The sequence below is a fragment of the Oncorhynchus gorbuscha genome, linkage group LG19, assembly GCF_021184085.1.
Source record: "Oncorhynchus gorbuscha isolate QuinsamMale2020 ecotype Even-year linkage group LG19, OgorEven_v1.0, whole genome shotgun sequence".
NCBI classification, from domain to species: domain Eukaryota; kingdom Metazoa; phylum Chordata; class Actinopteri; order Salmoniformes; family Salmonidae; genus Oncorhynchus; species Oncorhynchus gorbuscha.
The window spans coordinates 69270733-69289032 of NC_060191.1; the positions used below are offsets into that span (position 1 = coordinate 69270733).

The window sequence follows — 18300 nt, forward strand, 5'->3', positions numbered from 1 at the left end:
TCTACCATCGTTATCCCCTCCTATCCTCTCTCTTTCTCTCTGTGTCCTTTGCTCCACTTCTCTCCCTCTCTCTACGTCTATGTCTACTTAGTGTTTATCTCTTCTCTTCTCTCTCTATACTGTAGGTCTGTCCAGATGACTTAGTGTTTCTCTCTCTATACTGTAGGTCTGTCCAGATGACTTAGTGTTTCTCTCTCTATACTGTAGGTCTGTCCAGATGACTTTGTGTTTCTCTCCTCTCTTCTCTCTATATACTGTAGGTCTGTCCAGATGACTTAGTGTTTATCTCTCTATACTGTATGTCTGTCCAGATGACTTAGTGTTTCTCTCTTCTCTTCTCTCTCTATACTGTAGGTCTGTCCAGATGACTTAGTGTTTCTCTCTCTATACTGTAGGTCTGTCCAGATGACTTAGTGTTTATCTCTTCTCTTCTCTCTCTATACTGTAGGTCTGTCCAGATGACTTAGTGTTTCTCTCTTCTCTTCTCTCTATATACTGTAGGTCTGTCCAGATAAATTAGTGTTTCTCTCTCTATACTGTAGGTCTGTCCAGATGACTTAGTGTTTGTCTCTTCTCTTCTCTCTCTATACTGTAGGTCTGTCCAGATGACTTAGTGTTTCTCTCTCTATACTGTAGGTCTGTCCAGATTGCTTAGTGTTTCTCTCTCTATACTGTGGGTTTGTCCAGATGACTTAGTGTTTCTCTCCTCTCTTCTCTCTATATACTGTAGGTCTGTCCAGATGACTTTGTGTTTCTCTCCTCTCTTCTCTCTCTATACTGTAGGTCTGTCCAGATGACTTCGTGTTTATCTCTTCTCTTCTCTCTCTATACTCTAGGTCTGTCCAGATGACTTAGTGTTTATCTCTTCTCTTCTCTCTCTATACTCTAGGTCTGTCCAGATGACTTCGTGTTTATCTCTTCTCTTCTCTCTCTATACTGTAGGTCTGTCCAGATGACTTAGTGTTTCTCTTCTCTCTCTATATTGTAGGTCTGTCCAGATGACTTAGTTGTTTCTCTTCTTTCTATATATTGTAGGTCTGTCCAGATGACTTAGTGTTTCTCTTATCTCTCTATATTGTAGGTCTGTCCAGATGAGTTGGTGTTTCTTGGCAATAACCATTCTCTCTTCTATTCCCTCTCTCTCTAGGTCTGGCCAGGTGTGGCAGTGTTTCCAGACTACACTAACCCCAGCTGTAAAGAGTGGTGGATTGATGAGTACGTCAGATTATTCAAAGAAATCAAACATGACGCTCTGTGGATTGTAAGTCTATTCTACTAATGCTTGGTTGTACTATATTTCTGTTCAAGTCTGACATCCACATCCACACATCCCAACTCTGTCTTCTTCCTGACAGGATATGAATGAGGTGTCTAACTTCATGAAAGGATCCATCAAGGGATGTGATGACAACAACCTCAACTACCCTCCCTTCACTCCTAGTAAGACTGTTTAGTACCCCTCAACTACCCTCCCTTCACTCCTAGTAAGACTGTTTAGTAACCCTCAACTACCCTCCCTTCACTCCTAGTAAGACTGTTTAGTACCCCTCAACTACCCTCCCTTCACTCCTAGTAAGGCTGTTTAGTAACCCTCAACTACCCTCCCTTCACTCCTAGTAAGACTGTTTAGTACCCCTCAACTACCCTCCCTTCACTCCTAGTAAGACTGTTTAGTACCCCTCAACTACCCTCCCTTCACTCCTAGTAAGACTGTTTAGTACCCCTCAACTACCCTCCCTTCACTCCTAGTAAGACTGTTTAGTACCCCTCAACTACCCTCCCTTCACTCCTAGTAAGACTGTTTAGTACCCCTCAACTACCCTCCCTTCACTCCTAGTAAGACTGTTTAGTACCCCTCAACTACCCTCCCTTCACTCCTAGTAAGACTGTTTAGTACCCCTCAACTACCCTCCCTTCACTCTAGTAAGACTGTTTAGTACCCCTCAACTACCCTCCCTTCACTCCTAGTAAGACTGTTTAGTACCCCTCAACTACCCTCCCTTCACTCCTAGTAAGACTGTTTAGTAACCCTCAACTACCCTCCCTTCACTCCTAGTAAGGCTGTTTAGTACCCCTCAACTACCCTCAACTACCCTCCCTTCACTCCTAGTAAGACTGTTTAGTAACCCTCAACTACCCTCCCTTCACTCCTAGTAAGGCTGTTTAGTACCCCTCAACTACCCTCAACTACCCTCCCTTCACTCCTAGTAAGACTGTTTAGTACCCCTCAACTACCCTCCCTTCACTCCTAGTAAGACTGTTTAGTACCCCTCAACTACCCTCCCTTCACTCCTAGTAAGACTGTTTAGTACCCCTCAACTACCCTCCCTTCACTCCTAGTAAGACTGTTTAGTACCCTCCCCCTCAACTACCCCTCAACTACCCTCCCTTCACTCCTAGTAAGACTGTTTAGTTTACCCCTCAACTACCCTCCCTTCACTCCTAGTAAGACTGTTTAGTACCCCTCAACTACCCTCCCTTCACTCCTAGTAAGACTGTTTAGTACCCCTCAACTACCCTCCCTTCACTCCTAGTAAGACTGTTTAGTACCCCTCAACTACCCTCCCTTCACTCCTAGTAAGACTGTTTAGTACCCCTCAACTACCCTCCCTTCACTCCTAGTAAGACTGTTTAGTACCCCTCAACTGTTTAGTACCCTACTACTTCTCCCTTCACTCCTAGTAAGACTGTTTAGTACCCCTCAACTACCCTCCCTTCACTCCTAGTAAGACTGTTTAGTACCCCTCAACTACCCTCCCTTCACTCCTAGTAAGACTGTTTAGTACCCCTCAACTACCCTCCCTTCACTCCTAGTAAGACTGTTTAGTACCCCTCAACTACCCTCCCTTCACTCCTAGTAAGACTGTTTAGTAACCCTCAACTACCCTCCCTTCACTCCTAGTAAGACTGTTTAGTACCCCTCAACTACCCTCCCTTCACTCCTAGTAAGACTGTTTAGTACCCCTCAACTACCCTCCCTTCACTCCTAGTAAGACTGTTTAGTACCCCTCAACTACCCTCCCTTCACTCCTAGTAAGACTGTTTAGTAACCCTCAACTACCCTCCCTTCACTCCTAGTAAGACTGTTTAGTACCCCTCAACTACCCTCCCTTCACTCCTAGTAAGACTGTTTAGTACCCCTCAACTACCCTCCCTTCACTCCTAGTAAGACTGTTTAGTACCCCTCAACTACCCTCCCTTCACTCCTAGTAAGACTGTTTAGTACCCCTCAACTACCCTCCCTTCACTCCTAGTAAGACTGTTTAGTACCCCTCAACTACCCTCCCTTCACTCCTAGTAAGACTGTTTAGTAACCCTCAACTACCCTCCCTTCACTCCTAGTAAGACTGTTTAGTACCCCTCAACTACCCTCCCTTCACTCCTAGTAAGACTGTTTAGTACCCCTCAACTACCCTCCCTTCACTCCTAGTAAGACTGTTTAGTACCCCTCAACTACCCTCCCTTCACTCCTAGTAAGACTGTTTAGTAACCCTCAACTACCCTCCCTTCACTCCTAGTAAGACTGTTTAGTACTGCCCTCCCTTCCCCTCAACTACCCTCCCTTCACTCCTAGTAAGACTGTTTAGTACCCCTCAACTGCCCTCCCTTCACTCCTAGTAAGACTGTTTAGTACCCCTCAACTGCCCTCCCTTCACTCCTAGTAAGACTGTTTAGTACCCTCAACTACCCTCCCTTCACTCCTAGTAAGACTGTTTAGTACCCTCAACTACCCTCCTTCACTCCTAGTAAGACTGTTTAGTACCCCTCAACTACCCTCCCTTCACTCCTAGTAAGACTGTTTAGTACCCCTCAACCCTCCCTTACCCTCAACCCTCAACTACCCTCCCTTCACTCCTAGTAAGGCTGTTTAGTACCCCTCAACTACCCTCAACTACCCTCCCTTCACTCCTAGTAAGGCTGTTTAGTACCCCTCAACTACCCTCAACTACCCTCCCTTCACTCCTAGTAAGGCTGTTTAGTACCCCTCAACTACCCTCAACTACCCTCAACTACCCTCCCTTCACTCCTAGTAAGGCTGTTTAGTACCCCTCAACTACCCTCCCTTCACTCCTAGTAAGGCTGTTTAGTAACCCTCAACTACCCTCCCTTCACTCCTAGTAAGGCTGTTTAGTACCCCTCAACTACCCTCAACTACCCTTCCTTCACTCCTAGTAAGGCTGTTTAGTACCCCTCAACTACCCTCCCTTCACTCCTAGTAAGACTGTTTAGTACCCCTCAACTACCCTCCCTTCACTCCTAGTAAGGCTGTTTAGTACCCCTCAACTACCCTCCCTTCACTCCTAGTAAGACTGTTTAGTACCCCTCAACTACCCTCCCTTCACTCCTAGTAAGACTGTTTAGTACCCCTCAACTACCCTCCCTTCACTCCTAGTAAGACTGTTTAGTACCCCTCAACTACCCTCCCTTCACTCCTAGTAAGACTGTTTAGTACCCCTCAACTACCCTCCCTTCACTCCTAGTAAGACTGTTTAGTACCCCTCAACTACCCTCCCTTCACTCCTAGTAAGGCTGTTTAGTACCCCTCAACTACCCTCAACTACCCTCCCTTCACTCCTAGTAAGGCTGTTTAGTACCCCTCAACTACCCTCAACTACCCACAACTACCCTCCCTTCACTCCTAGTAAGGCTGTTTAGTACCCCTCAACTACCCTCCCTTCACTCCTAGTAAGGCTGTTTAGTAACCCTCAACTACCCCCAACTACCCTCAACTACCCTCCCTTCACTCCTAGTAAGGCTGTTTAGTACCCCTCACCTACCCTCAACTACCCTCCCTTCACTCCTAGTAAGGCTGTTTAGTACCCCTCAACTACCCTCCCTTCACTCCTAGTAAGGCTGTTTAGTACCCCTCAACTACCCTCCCTTCACTCCTAGTAAGGCTGTTTAGTACCCCTCAACTACCCTCAACTACCCTCAACTACCCTCCCTTCACTCCTAGTAAGGCTGTTTAGTACTACCCTCAACTACCCTCCCTTCACTCCTAGTAAGGCTGTTTAGTACCCCTCAACTACCCTCCCTTCACTCCTAGTAAGGCTGTTTAGTACCCCTCAACTACCCTCCCTTCACTCCTAGTAAGGCTGTTTAGCAACCCTCAACTACCCTCAACTACCCTCCCTTCACTCCTAGTAAAGCTGTTTAGTAACCCTCAACTACCCTCAACTACCCTCCCTTCACTCCTAGTAAGGCTGTTTAGTAACCCTCAACTACCCTCCCTTCACTCCTAGTAAGGCTGTTTAGCAACCCTCCCTTCCTCCTAGTAACTACCCTCAACTACCCTCCCTTCACTCCTAGTAAGGCTGTTTAGTAACCCTCAACTACCCTCAACTACCCCCCCTTCACTCCTAGTAAGGCTGTTTAGTACCCCTCAACTACCCTCCCTTCACTCCTAGTAAGGCTGTTTAGCAACCCTCAACTACCCTCAACTACCCTCCCTTCACTCCTAGTAAGGCTGTTTAGTAACCCTCAACTACCCTCAACTACCCTCCCTTCACTCCTAGTAAGGCTGTTTAGTACCCCTCAACTGCCCTCCCTTCACTCCTAGTAAGGCTGTTTAGTAACCCTCAACTACCCTCCCTTCACTCCTAGTAAGGCTGTTTAGTAACCCTCAACTACCCTCCCTTCACTCCTAGTAAGGCTGTTTAGTAACCCTCAACTACCCTCCCTTCACTCCTAGTAAGGCTGTTTAGTACCCCTCAACTACCCTCAACTACCCTCCCTTCACTCCTAGTAAGGCTCTTTAGTACCCCTCAACCACCCTCCCTTCACTCCTAGTAAAAGCTGTTTAGTAACCCTCAACTACCCTCCCTTCACTCCTAGTAAAGGCTGTTTAGTACCCCTCAAATACAATCCCTTCACTCCTAGTAAGGCTGTTTAGCAACCCTCAACTACCCTCATCTGCCCTCCCTTCACTCCTAGTAAGGCTGTTTAGTACCCCTCAAATACAATCCCTTCACTCCTAGTAAGGCTGTTTAGCAACCCTCAACTACCCTCATCTGCCCTCCCATCACTCCTAGTAAGGCTGTTTATTAAGCCAAATCAGTACACTGGTATCTCTGATGAAAGGAGCCACATTCTATTTTTTTTAATTAACAGGAAACACAAACTTTTTTGAATATCAAAAACTGCAGACAAAAAAATATATATATCCTCCACGCTTCTCTCTCATTCTGTCCTCCTCCTCCTCAGGTATCCTGGATGGGGTGTTGTACAGTAAGACTCTGTGTATGGACTCGAAACAGACCTGGGGAAACCACTATGATGTCCACAGTCTCTATGGATACGCCATGGTTCTAGCCACCAGAGAGTGAGTAGGGATCTTACTATGTGTGTAGAACTTGTACTGAAGCTCGGCCATAGAATGGACTATTTAGTCTGTATACTTGAATTCCACCAGCATATCCTTATCACTGTAAACTGATGTAGGTCTAGAGTTAGAGGCCTTGCTATGTGCTGAGTGAGGCTTCACTGTCCTGATGTTTGAGAGGTGAGTTGTGATGATTTGTCGAAATAAATAGAGCATCATTAAAAATAGAGCCTGGGGCGCTGTCATTGGGTCGGCTAGTCAAATGAGGATTGTTGTGTCTCGGAGGTAAATCCCTATGCACGCATAACCACCCGCACGCACACACAGAGTTATGTCTCAGCAGGGAATCCTGACACAGCTCGTTGAGTTACATTGTCTTCTGAGAGGCCTCCTCCATCGCTGACTCACCCTGTTAGCATAACGCTCGCTAGCTCCACTCCTCTGTCACTTCATCCTGTTAGCATACCGCTCGCTAGCTCCACTCCTCTGTCACTTCATCCTGTTAGCATACCGCTCGCTAGCTCCACTCCTCTGTCACTTCATCCTGTTAGCATACCGCTCGCTAGCTCCACTCCTCTGTCACTTCATCCTGTTAGCATACCGCTCGCTAGCTCCACTCCTCTGTCACATCATCCTGTTAGCATACCGCTCACTAGCTCCACTCCTCTTTAGTCCTGACTTTAATTTTTTCTTCTGTCTATTTCTCTCTCGGGTAATTAAAAGGCCTTATTGTCAGGAGACACACTATGTAAACATCTTCAGAACATAATATTGTCATGAAAATCAATGGCCGTTCGATTTAGCTAGCTAATTAGAGCAGTAAAGCAGTGATGATGATACTCTCTATCTCTCTCATTCTCTCTACACACCACTCCCTCTCCCCCTACTCTCCCTGTAGTGCTCTAGAGCGTGTGTTTGAGGGGAACAGGAGCCTGATACTGACCCGCTCGTCCTTCCCTGGTGTGGGGAAGTACTCCGGCCACTGGCTGGGTGACAATGCTGCTAACTGGAACGACATCAAATGGGCCATACCTGGCATGCTGGAGTTTGGCCTGTTCGGAATCCCCTACGTGAGTACCTCAACGTGATGTCCAACGGTTTGATACCGTCATCTATTGATTTAACAGGTTGGGCTATTTATCTGTTTGGAGACTGAAAAGTGTCTTGACTGGAAGCTTGTTCTTTACTCCCACAGCTGAGACAGAGGCAGATAAGTAAGAAACACGTACTGATGAGATATTAGAATGGTTAGAAGCCGTTTGGCTCTGGCCTCAGACAAGTAACATTGCAAACGAGAAACCAACACGCACACGCTCACAGGCACACACACACCTCCAGGTGTGACAGGGAGTGTTAGAGTTGCCAACGACAGTCCTGATGAGACTCTGTCCAAGAGGTTTTCCAATTCTTGTTTGGCACACACACCCATTCAAACTCACTCTCTCATTCAATTACACACACACACACACACACACACACACACACACACACACACACACACACACACACACACACACACACACACACACACACACACACACACACACACACACACACACACACACACACACACACACACACACACACACACACACACACACACACACACACACACACACACACACACACACACACATCGCTGGCATAGGGAGGCTTGGATATGGATCGATGTCCTCCCATTGAGCATGCTGTTAAAGTGCCCTGCTATCAAACAATAGCAACACCCAAACACACTGCTCTCAAAGGATGGGCCATTGATTGGGTATTTTCTTTTATGCTTACCATGTGCAATTACCAAAACAGAGACTGCATACATGTATTCTGTATTGTGCCAATTTAGCCTTATTGAATTGTTTTAACAAATGGAAACCAATATAAGACAAGATAAACAATTCCATTCCAGACCCTGCTGTATCGTTTCAAATGCTAGTTTCAAACGCTATATCTGTGTGCTTTCCTGATTATTATTTGTTGTGAGTGTGTCGGCGTTTGTAACGTTCTGTCTTGTCCTGTGTTGTGCGTTTTCAGATCGGTGCTGATATTTGCGGTTTCTTTGACGACGTGTCAGAAGAGTTGTGTCGTCGTTGGATGCAGGTTGGAGCATTCTATCCCTTCAGCCGGAACCACAACGCCCAGCATTACAAGGTACCTGTTCCCTTGTTTCTTTACGACACCATGTACAGTATGGAGTCAAAAAAGTTTCAAATGTATGGATCCAAGTATGGATATGTCAAAGTAAAAACAGAGAAGGATTTCTGATGAAGGTTCATGTTGTCAACTTTTCGGCCTAAGGGGCTTTTTCAAAACAAGTCACAGTTTCAATGCTCAGTCTCCCTTTATATTGTGATTGGAGACGGCTCAAGACTTAGATAGGATAACAATGCAGGGTCAGTCCAGGGCAGCGAAGGGGACATTGCCCTACATAGGGTGCCGTTTTTCGGATGGGACATATCAATGGGTGTCCTGACTGTGGTCAACAAAGATCCCATGTCACCTATCATAAGTGTAGGGGCGTTAACCCTGGTGTCCTGACTAATTTCCCCATCTGGCTATTATACCTTTCACGATAATCTAATCACCTCCAGCTTCCAATTGGCTCATTCATCCCATTCCACATCCCCACTGTAACTCTTCCCCAGTTCGTTGCTGTAAAAGAGAACATGTGACCGACTGCCTCGATTCGGTCTTATGTAGCAGCATTTGATGTTGTGTTTTTTTTTTACATTGGATCAGAGTAGAGACGCAGAGCTAGAAAATGGTATATCCTACACTATGCTTGAGGAACAATGGGGCAAGTAATTCTGCTTTGAAACTTTTGTGAAAATGGTCCTTGAATCTTTTGCTACACCTACTGAAGAGCTCTTCTTTGTCTACACCCATTCAGCATCATTCACACCTTCTTAACCCATCTCTGTAAGGATTCAAATGTGAGGTCATGTAGCAAACACACACTATATCAAATGAAATCGAAGTTTATTTGTCACATGCACAGGATACAGAAGGTGTAAATGGCACAGTGAAGTGGTAACTTGCATATATTACAAATATTTTATAATTATTCAATGATGCTTACCCGACGCCAGTGGATGCTCCTCATAGGAAGAAAGGAAGGACTATCATCCTCAGATAATTTCATAAAAAAATGTGAATTGTAAAACATGTAAAAAAGCTATAACTTTTAGATAAAACTAAAGTAAATACAATTACGTCACCAAATAACTGATTAAAACACACTATTTTGCAAAGAATGTCTACAGTAGCCTCAGCAGCACTCTGTAGGGTAGCACCATGGTGTAACTTCTGTCCTCCTCTGGGTACATTGACTTCAATACAAAACCTAGGAGGCTCATGGTTCTCACCCCCTTCCATATACTTACACAGTAATTATGAGAACTTCCAGAGGACGTCCTCTGCCTATGTCCGCCTGCTTGTGTAACAATTAACTGGCTACGTTACTGCATGATTGTAGTGGGTTTAGTAACATGTTATTATTATTTGTAATTATTATTAAAAAAATAAAAAATTCAGATCAACAATTTACATTGTTACATCATACAAAACAGAACATAGGTATTAACGAGAAAATACTAAAACATACAAAACATATAAAGTAATACAAAAATGTACAATTCTAGTGCAATTGTAATCACTTTGAAAAAATCTTATTATAATGGTTCAGGAAAATGTTCTTCTTGTTGTTATTCACTATTTTAATAAAATAGTTCAATTCAATCATAAATAAGTGTACTTTTTGAATTTTTGTTTGTCTATAAAGTTATTGGCAACAAGAAAGAAAAATTCACAATCGTTTCAATGGTCTTGTTATCATTGCAATAGTAACATATTATATCCTTCACGTCAAAAACATGGGTGGTGATCATAATGGTAAATACAAGGTTTTCCCAAAATTCTGACACAAATTTACATTCAAAGAACAAGCGAGACAGATTCTTACCTTGAAGAATGTGTCTTATATATTTATTACAACAAGATTTCTCAAGTAAGCCCACGCCTTCCAATCTGACTTCTGGATAAACTTTGTGATCATTACCAAAGCTAAAATGAGTTTTCATTAGTGTAGTTAGACCAATGGGAACGGCTTTGATCACAGAAATAAACTCTCTGAAAGGTATTGGGAACTCTTTCAATGTTATAAATGGTTCGTATCTGAGAATATTACCCTTGATTATGTTAGGTCATAGCCAATTCCAAAAAACACACAGCCATTTTTCCAGCCAAAGGGAGGAGTCACAAAAACCAGAAATATAGATCAAATGAATCACTAACCTTTGATGATCTTCATCAGATTACACTCATAGGACATCATGTTACACAATACATGTATGTTTTGTTCGATAATGTGCATATTTTATATCCAAAACCTCAGTTTACATTGGTGCCTTACGTGCAGAAATGTTTGGATTCCAAAACATCAGGTGATTTTGCAGAAATACTCATAATAAACATTGATTAAAGATACAACTCTTATTCACAGAATTAAAGATAGACTTCTTCTTAATTAATGGATTTTATGGAACAAATCAGTCATTTTTTGTCGAACTGGGATTCCTGGGAGTGCTGTGTCAGATTTTTTTTTAAACTTAACGGAAAAAGCATAATCTGAAAATGGCGCTCAGAACCCAAAAACAGCCAGAGGAATATCCGCCATTTTGGAATCAACAAAGTTAGAAATTACACAATAAATATTCACTTACCTTTGATGATCTTCATCAGAAGGCACTCCCAGGAATCCCAGTTCGACAATAAATGATATAAATGTTTTGTTCCATAAAGTCCATCATGTATATCCAAATAGCCACTTGTTGTTAGCGTGTTCAGCCCAGTAACCCATCTTCATGAGGCGCGAGAATTTCGTCCAGACAAAAACTCAAACAGTTCCATTAGAGGTCGTAGAAACAAGCCAAACAATGTATGGAATCAATCTTTAGGATATTTTTAACATAAAACATCAATAATGTTCCAACCGGATAATTCCTTTGTCTTCAGAAAAGCACTGGAACGAGAGGTAACTCTGTCGGGAGCTCGCGTCATGAGACCACTGACTCAAAGAGGTTTCATGAGCCCCTCCTTTATAGTAGAATCCTCATTCAAGTTTCTAATGACGGTTGACATCTAGTGGAAGCCATAGGAAGTGCAAATTTATCCATATCTCAATGTGTATTCGGTAGGCCAAGCTTTGAATAACTACAAACCTCAGATTTCCCACTTCCTGTTTGGATTTCTTCTCAGTTTTTTGCCTGCCATATAGGTTATATGAGTTATGTTATACTCACAGACATCATTCAAACAGTTTTAGAAACTTCAGAGAGTTTTCTATCCAACACTAATATTAATATGCATATATTAGCATCTGGGACTGAGTGGGAGTTAGTTTGCTCTGGACACTCTTTTCATCCCAAAAGTGAAAATGCTGCCCCCTATCCCAAAGCAGTTCAAATATGAACTTCTTGTTAATTCAGCCGCTTTGTCAGATTTCAAAAAGGCTTTACGCCGAAAGCATACCATATGATTATCTTAGGACAACGCCCTGCTTACAAAAGCTTACAAATATTTTCCAACCAAGCAGAGGCGTCACGAAAGTCAGAAATAGCAATAAAATAAATCACTTACCTTTGAAGATCTTCCTCTGTTGGCAATCCAAAGGGTCCCAGCTACACAATAAATTGTTGTTTTGTTTGATAAAGTCCCTCTTTATATCACAAAAACTCTGTTTTGTTGGCACGTTTTGTTCAGTAATCCACTGGCTCAAAGGCGGTCAAAACATGCAGACGAATGCATCCTAAAAGTACCGGTAAAGTTCATTGAAATATGTCAAACAATGTTTATAACTAGCCCTCAGGGTGTCAGTTATCAAAATAATCGATAATATTTCAACTGACAATAGCGTATTCAATAGAAAGGAAAAAGACTGAAGAGCGCACACACAGTCACACGCGCAAACCAGTACTGCTTGATTCCATAAACCACATAGCAAAAGGTCTTATTATTCAGAAAACAAGCCTGAAACCATGTCTAAAGACTGTTGACATCTAGTGGAAGCCATAGTAACTGCAATCTGGGTCCTAACCCTTTATATAGTCAATAGGCTTTTTATATAGTCAATAGGCCCATTTCCTAGATATATTTTCCTTGGGTTTTCGCCTGCCATATCAGTTATGTTATACTCACAGACATTATTTTAACAGCTTTAGAAACTTCAGAGTGTTTTCTATCCAAAACAACCAATTATATCCAAGCTTTTTGGCCTGAGTAACAGGTGGTTTACTTTGGACACGTGTGTCATCCAAACTTCAAAATACTGCCCCCTAGCGCAAAGAAGCTGTACTGGTACTTTCCTAGTAAATTGGGTAAAAGGGGTCTTATTTGGAGCAGGTGAGGTATATCCATACACATTACAAATGATGAAAATATCATTTTCAAGTCTCCCTGGCAGTCAGTCGGGTCCTGCGGTATCAGATCTTCTTTAATGCGGATCTTCTTCTCATCCAGAAACGTGTTCCCCTTGGCCATTTTCCAGATGATGTCCCTGTAATGGCGCATAGTTAAGCGCAAAATGATATTGCGAGGGGGCCCATCAGATCTTCGTTTCCCAAGTCGATGTACCACCGCGATCACGTCTCTTAGCTTGTCTTTGATGCACGGAGCTACCTTTCCCAGGATATTAATGACTGCTTCCCTAATATCCTCTCCATCTACCTCTTTTACACCTTGGATTTTCAGATTCCATCTGTCAGAGTACCTTTGAAGTCCAACTAAGTTTTCTTCAAATCATTCTCCAGGAACGTTATCTTTTCCTTGTTCTCGCACACAATTTGTGCGTAGCTAACTGACAGTTTCTGACAAATGATTGATCTTCTTTGATGTTTTTTCAGTAACCCACTCTATGATGGACACGTTGGAGAGTGTGGCGTCTTGTTTAGTAGACAGGGACTGGATTGCAGAGAAAAGTTCAGACATGGAAATGTCTTCTTTTACTTTTTTCACGGTAGATTTTTACTTGGGGTCTGAGGTAAAGAGGTTGCAAGGGTTTCATCCTGGTCGGTTTTGTTCTTTCTCTTCATTGAGTTCACGGCTTCTTGTGTGTCCATGCTGCTCTGGTTCTCGTTGTGACTAGCCAGCATGCTGCTCTGGTTCTCGTTGTGACTAGCCAGCATACTGCTCTGGTTCTCGTTGTGACTAGCCAGCATGTTGCTCTGGTTCTCGTTGTGACTAGCCAGCATGTTGCTCTGGTTCTCATTGTGACTAGCCAGCATGCTGCTCTGTTTCTCTGACTAGCCAGCATGGTGCTCTGGTTCTCGTTGTGACTAGCCAGCATGGTGCTCTGGTTCTCGTTGTGACTAGCTAGCATGCTAGTAACAAATAATTAAACAGCAGCAGTAAAATAACAAGTGAGGCTTTATACAGGGGGTACCAGTACAGAGTCAATGTGGAGACTATATACAGGGGGTACCAGTACAGAGTCAATGCGGAGACTATATACAGGGGGAACCAGTACAGAGTCAATGTGGAGACTATATACAGGGGGTACCAGTACAGAGTCAATGTGGAGACTATATACAGGGGGTACCGGTACAGAGTCAATGTGGAGACTATATACAGGGGGTACCGGTACAGAGTCAATGTGGAGACTATATACAGGGGGAACCAGTACAGACTCAATGTGGAGACTATATACAGGGGGTACCAGTACAGAGTCAATGTGGAGACTATATACAGGGGGTACCGGTACAGAGTCAATGTGGAGACTATATACAGGGGGAACCAGTACAGAGTCAATGTGGAGACTATATACAGGGGGTACCGGTACAGAGTCAATGTGGAGACTATATACAGGGGGTACCAGTACAGAGTCAATGTGGAGACTATATACAGGGGGTACCAGTACAGAGTCAATGTGGAGACTATATACAGGGGGTACCGGTACAGAGTCAATGTGGAGACTATATACAGGGGATACCAGTACAGAGTCAATGTGGAGACTATATACAGAGGGTACCGATACAGAGTCAATGTGGAGGCGATATACAGGGGGTACCGGTACAGAGTCAATGTGGAGGCTATATACAGGGGATACCGATACAGAGTCAATGTGGACGCTATATACAGGGGGTACCGGTACAGAGTCAATATGGAGGCTATATACAGGAGGTACCGATACAGAGTCAATGTGGAGGCTATATACAGGGGTACCGGTACAGAGTCAATGTGGAGGCTATATACAGGGGATACCGATACAGAGTCAATGTGGAGGCTATATACAGGGGGTACCGATACAGAGTCAATGTGGAGGCTATATACAGGGGGTACCGATACAGAGTCAATGTGGAGGCTATATACAGGAGGTACCGGTACAGAGGCAATGTGGAGGCTATATACAGGGGGTACCGATATAGAGTCAATGTGGAGGCTATATACAGGGGGAACCGGTACAGAGTCAATGTGGAGGCTATATACAGGGGGAACCGGGACAGAGTCAATGTGGAGGCTATATACAGGGGGAACCGGTACAGAGTCAATGTGGAGGCTATATACAGGGGGTACCAGTACAGAGTCAATGTGGAGGCTATATACAGGGTGTTACGGTACAGAGTCAATGTGGAGGCTATATACAGGGGGTATCAGTACAGAGTCAATGTGGAGGATATATACAGGGGAACCGGTACAGAGTCAATGTGGAGGATATATACCTTGTGCGGGGCAACGGTTAGTCAAGGTAATTGAGGTAAGATGTACATGTGTAAATAATAAACAGAGAGTAGGAGCTGTGTATGCAAATAGTCTGGGGAGCCATTTGATTAGCTGTTCAGAAGTCTTGTGGCTTGGGGGTAGAAACTGTTTATAAGCCTCTTGGACCTCGACTTGGTGCACCGGTACCGCTTGCTGTGCGGTTGCAGAGAGAACAGTTTACGACTAATCGGTCGATAGCACCTTTTAAATTTAGGGAATCAATGTTGTTTGAGAAAAGTAGCAAAACTTACACTACAGCTTTCAAAAACGACAGTGAGGTAGAAAGAACTGTCAGCAAATACTGAAGAGTTTATGTTAAAATGCCGCTCCTGTAATGTAGTGAAGTGTGACAGACGTCGAGTTTCCTGAAACGAGTCACGTATGTAATCAGCCATCATACCTGGTAAAATATGTCATTAAATGTATTAATAAACTTCAGTGGTCTTGAAATAAGGCCTTGCTGAAATGTTGATAATAAAAATATTGGTTTTATAAAACATGGAGAGAGAGAGAGAGAGAGAGAGAGAGAGAGAGAGAGGCCTTCTGCCGGCAGACAGGATATTTTAATGTATCTAACGAGAGATTCACACTAAATGAGACGGATAATGTTTGACCTTTGCTTTGCCCTAATCACTTCTCTCATCAGAAGGTCACACAAGCCAAAGTCCTAGACATTCCTCTTTCTCTGTTGTCTCTCTGGCCTGATTTCTTATTTGTTCTCTCCCTCTTCAGCTGGAATTCACCTCTTTCTCTTTTTCTGTTCTTTCTGTTCACTTATCTGTTGAGTGTTGTTGTTGATTACAAAGTGTCATCATGGTGGTTATAAATCACTGCTCTCCCTCTCTCCTTCCCTCCCTCCCTCCCTCCCTCTCTTCCTACCCTCCTTCCCTCCCTCCTTCCCTCCCTCATTCCTTCCTTCTCTCCCTCTCTCCTTCTCTCCCTCTCTCTCTCCTTACCTCCCACATTCCTTCCCTCCCTCCCTCCCTCCCTCCCTCCCTCCCTCCCTCCCTCCCTCCCTCCCTCCCTCCCTCCCCCTCCCTCCCTCCCTCCCTCCCTCCCTCCCTCCCTCCCTCCCTATTTCCTTCCATCCCTCCCTCCCTCCCTTCTCTCCACCCCTCCCCTTCATCCCTCCCTCCCTCCAGCCCCAGGACCCGGCAGCGTTTGGTGTAGACTCACTGCTGGTGAATACCTCTAAACATTACCTGAATATCCGGTACACCCTTCTCCCCTACCTCTACACCCTCTTCTACAAGGCTCACACTACCGGGGACACCGTGGTCCGGCCCGTCATGCACGAGTAAGTGACATCACTTCCTGTTGATCTTGGTAGCAGTTTCTCTCAGGCTCATATCAGGAATACCATCATCTTCCTCAAGTCCACAAGGACGAACACTGACCCAACTGATCAGAGTTTAGAGGCAACTTTATTTTTTTTTGGAAACAATGCATGGATGTTACAAAAACAAGCACTGATCGGTCCACATGAATAACCCCCCCCCCTCTGTCCGTCTCCCAGGTTCTACTCTGACAATAACACATGGACAGTGGACCGCCAGTTCCTCTGGGGGAAACACCTGCTCATCACACCTGTACTGGACCCTGTGAGTCCATGTACTGGTTCAGGCTCAGTGAACTAGACTAGCTCCGTTTCATACTACGACACAGATAATATTTCACATTTAATTTGAAATTATCTAAAAAAAAAACGATTGGTGGAATAAACACCTTGAGAGAAGATATCTCTCTCTTAACACACACACACACACACACACACACACACACACACACACACACACACACACACACACACACACACACACACACACACACACACACACACACACACACACACACACACACACACACACACACACACACACACACACACACACACACTAGTTGACCTCCATTGGAACAAGCACATAACGTGACACACACACACACTAGTTGACCTCCGTTGGGACAAGCACAAGACATGACACACACACTAGTTGACCTCCGTTGGGACAAGCACATAACATGACACACAAGCACATAACATGACACACACACTAGTTGACCTCCGTTGGGACAAGCACATAACATGACACACACACTAGTTGACCTCCGTTGGGACAAGCACATAACATGGCACACACACTAGTTGACCTCCGTTGGGACAAGCACATAACATGACACACACACTAGTTGACCTCCGTTGGGACAAGCACATAACATGACACACACACTAGTTGACCTCCGTTGGGACAAGCACATAACATGGGATTTACTTTCCATCCTCCCTCTCTCTTTTCTCTTTCATTTCCTCCTTTTTTCCCCGCCGCACTAATGAGAGCACTGACCTCATTACAAGCAGATTAGAAGCGTAGATACATTATGTGCGTGCGTGTGTGTGTGTGTCATGTTATGCGCTTGTCCCAACGGAGGTCAACTAGTGTGTGAACTAGTGTGTGTGTGTGTGTGTGTGTGAACTAGTGTGTGTGTGTGTGTGTGTGTGTGTGTGTGTGTGTGTGTGTGTGTGTGTGTGTGTGTGTGTGTGTGTGTGTGTGTGTGTGTGTGTGTGTGTGTGTGTGTGTGTGTGTGTGTGTGTGTGTGTGTGTGTGTGTGTGTGTGTGTGTGTGTGTGTACTCAATAGTTTTTGTGTATGCGCCAAAGAGTTTGTATGTACGCATTTGTGCATATGAGTGTGTGTGCGCATGTCCGTGTGTATTTGCACGAGTGTGTGTGTGTGTGTGTGTGTGTTTTGCGAGTGCAGATAGATTGTGGTCATGTTAAAAGTGGCCAGCTGATTAATAAGCAATTTAGCATGGCCTCTGGTGAATTAGAGACAAGCAGAGTGGGGCTCCAGTCTGAATATAACAACTGTAATCAGAGTGAAAAGGTTGTCATGCCAGCAGAGAGAAGGGAGAAGCCCAAGCTTGACTTCTCCTTGGGGATACAGAGAGGATGTCATCTAAAAAGTCAAACGTTGTGTAATAATTCAGGCTTATGTAATAAGTTGTTAATTGACATCAAGACATAACTTGTGTGAAAAATCATGTCCTTTGTTGGTCCTTCATATGGCTCTCTCTCTCTCTCTCTCTCTCTCTCTCTCTCTCTCTCTCTCTCTCTCTCTCTCTCTCTCTCTGTCTCTCTGTCTCTCTCTCTCTCTCTCTCTCTCTGTCTCTCTCTCTCTCTCTCTCTCTCTCTCTCTCTCTCTCTCTCTCTCTCTCTCTCTCTCTCTCTCTCTC

At 44.2% G+C, this 18300-nt stretch overlaps 1 protein-coding gene across 4 annotated transcripts in view; it reads left to right on the forward strand.

Moving 5' to 3' along the window:
- si (sucrase-isomaltase (alpha-glucosidase)) overlaps positions 1-18300 on the forward strand; it is a 123813-nt gene that overhangs the window by 43183 nt on the left and 62330 nt on the right. For all 4 annotated transcript variants that reach the window (XM_046313680.1, XM_046313681.1, XM_046313683.1 and 1 more), the window contains exons 13-19: positions 1148-1261; positions 1356-1440; positions 6205-6322; positions 7221-7392; positions 8351-8467; positions 16213-16367; positions 16587-16671. In XM_046313680.1, the coding sequence (XP_046169636.1) occupies positions 1148-1261; positions 1356-1440; positions 6205-6322; positions 7221-7392; positions 8351-8467; positions 16213-16367; positions 16587-16671 (846 nt within the window). The remainder of the gene's footprint in view (positions 1-1147; positions 1262-1355; positions 1441-6204; positions 6323-7220; positions 7393-8350; positions 8468-16212; positions 16368-16586; positions 16672-18300) is intronic.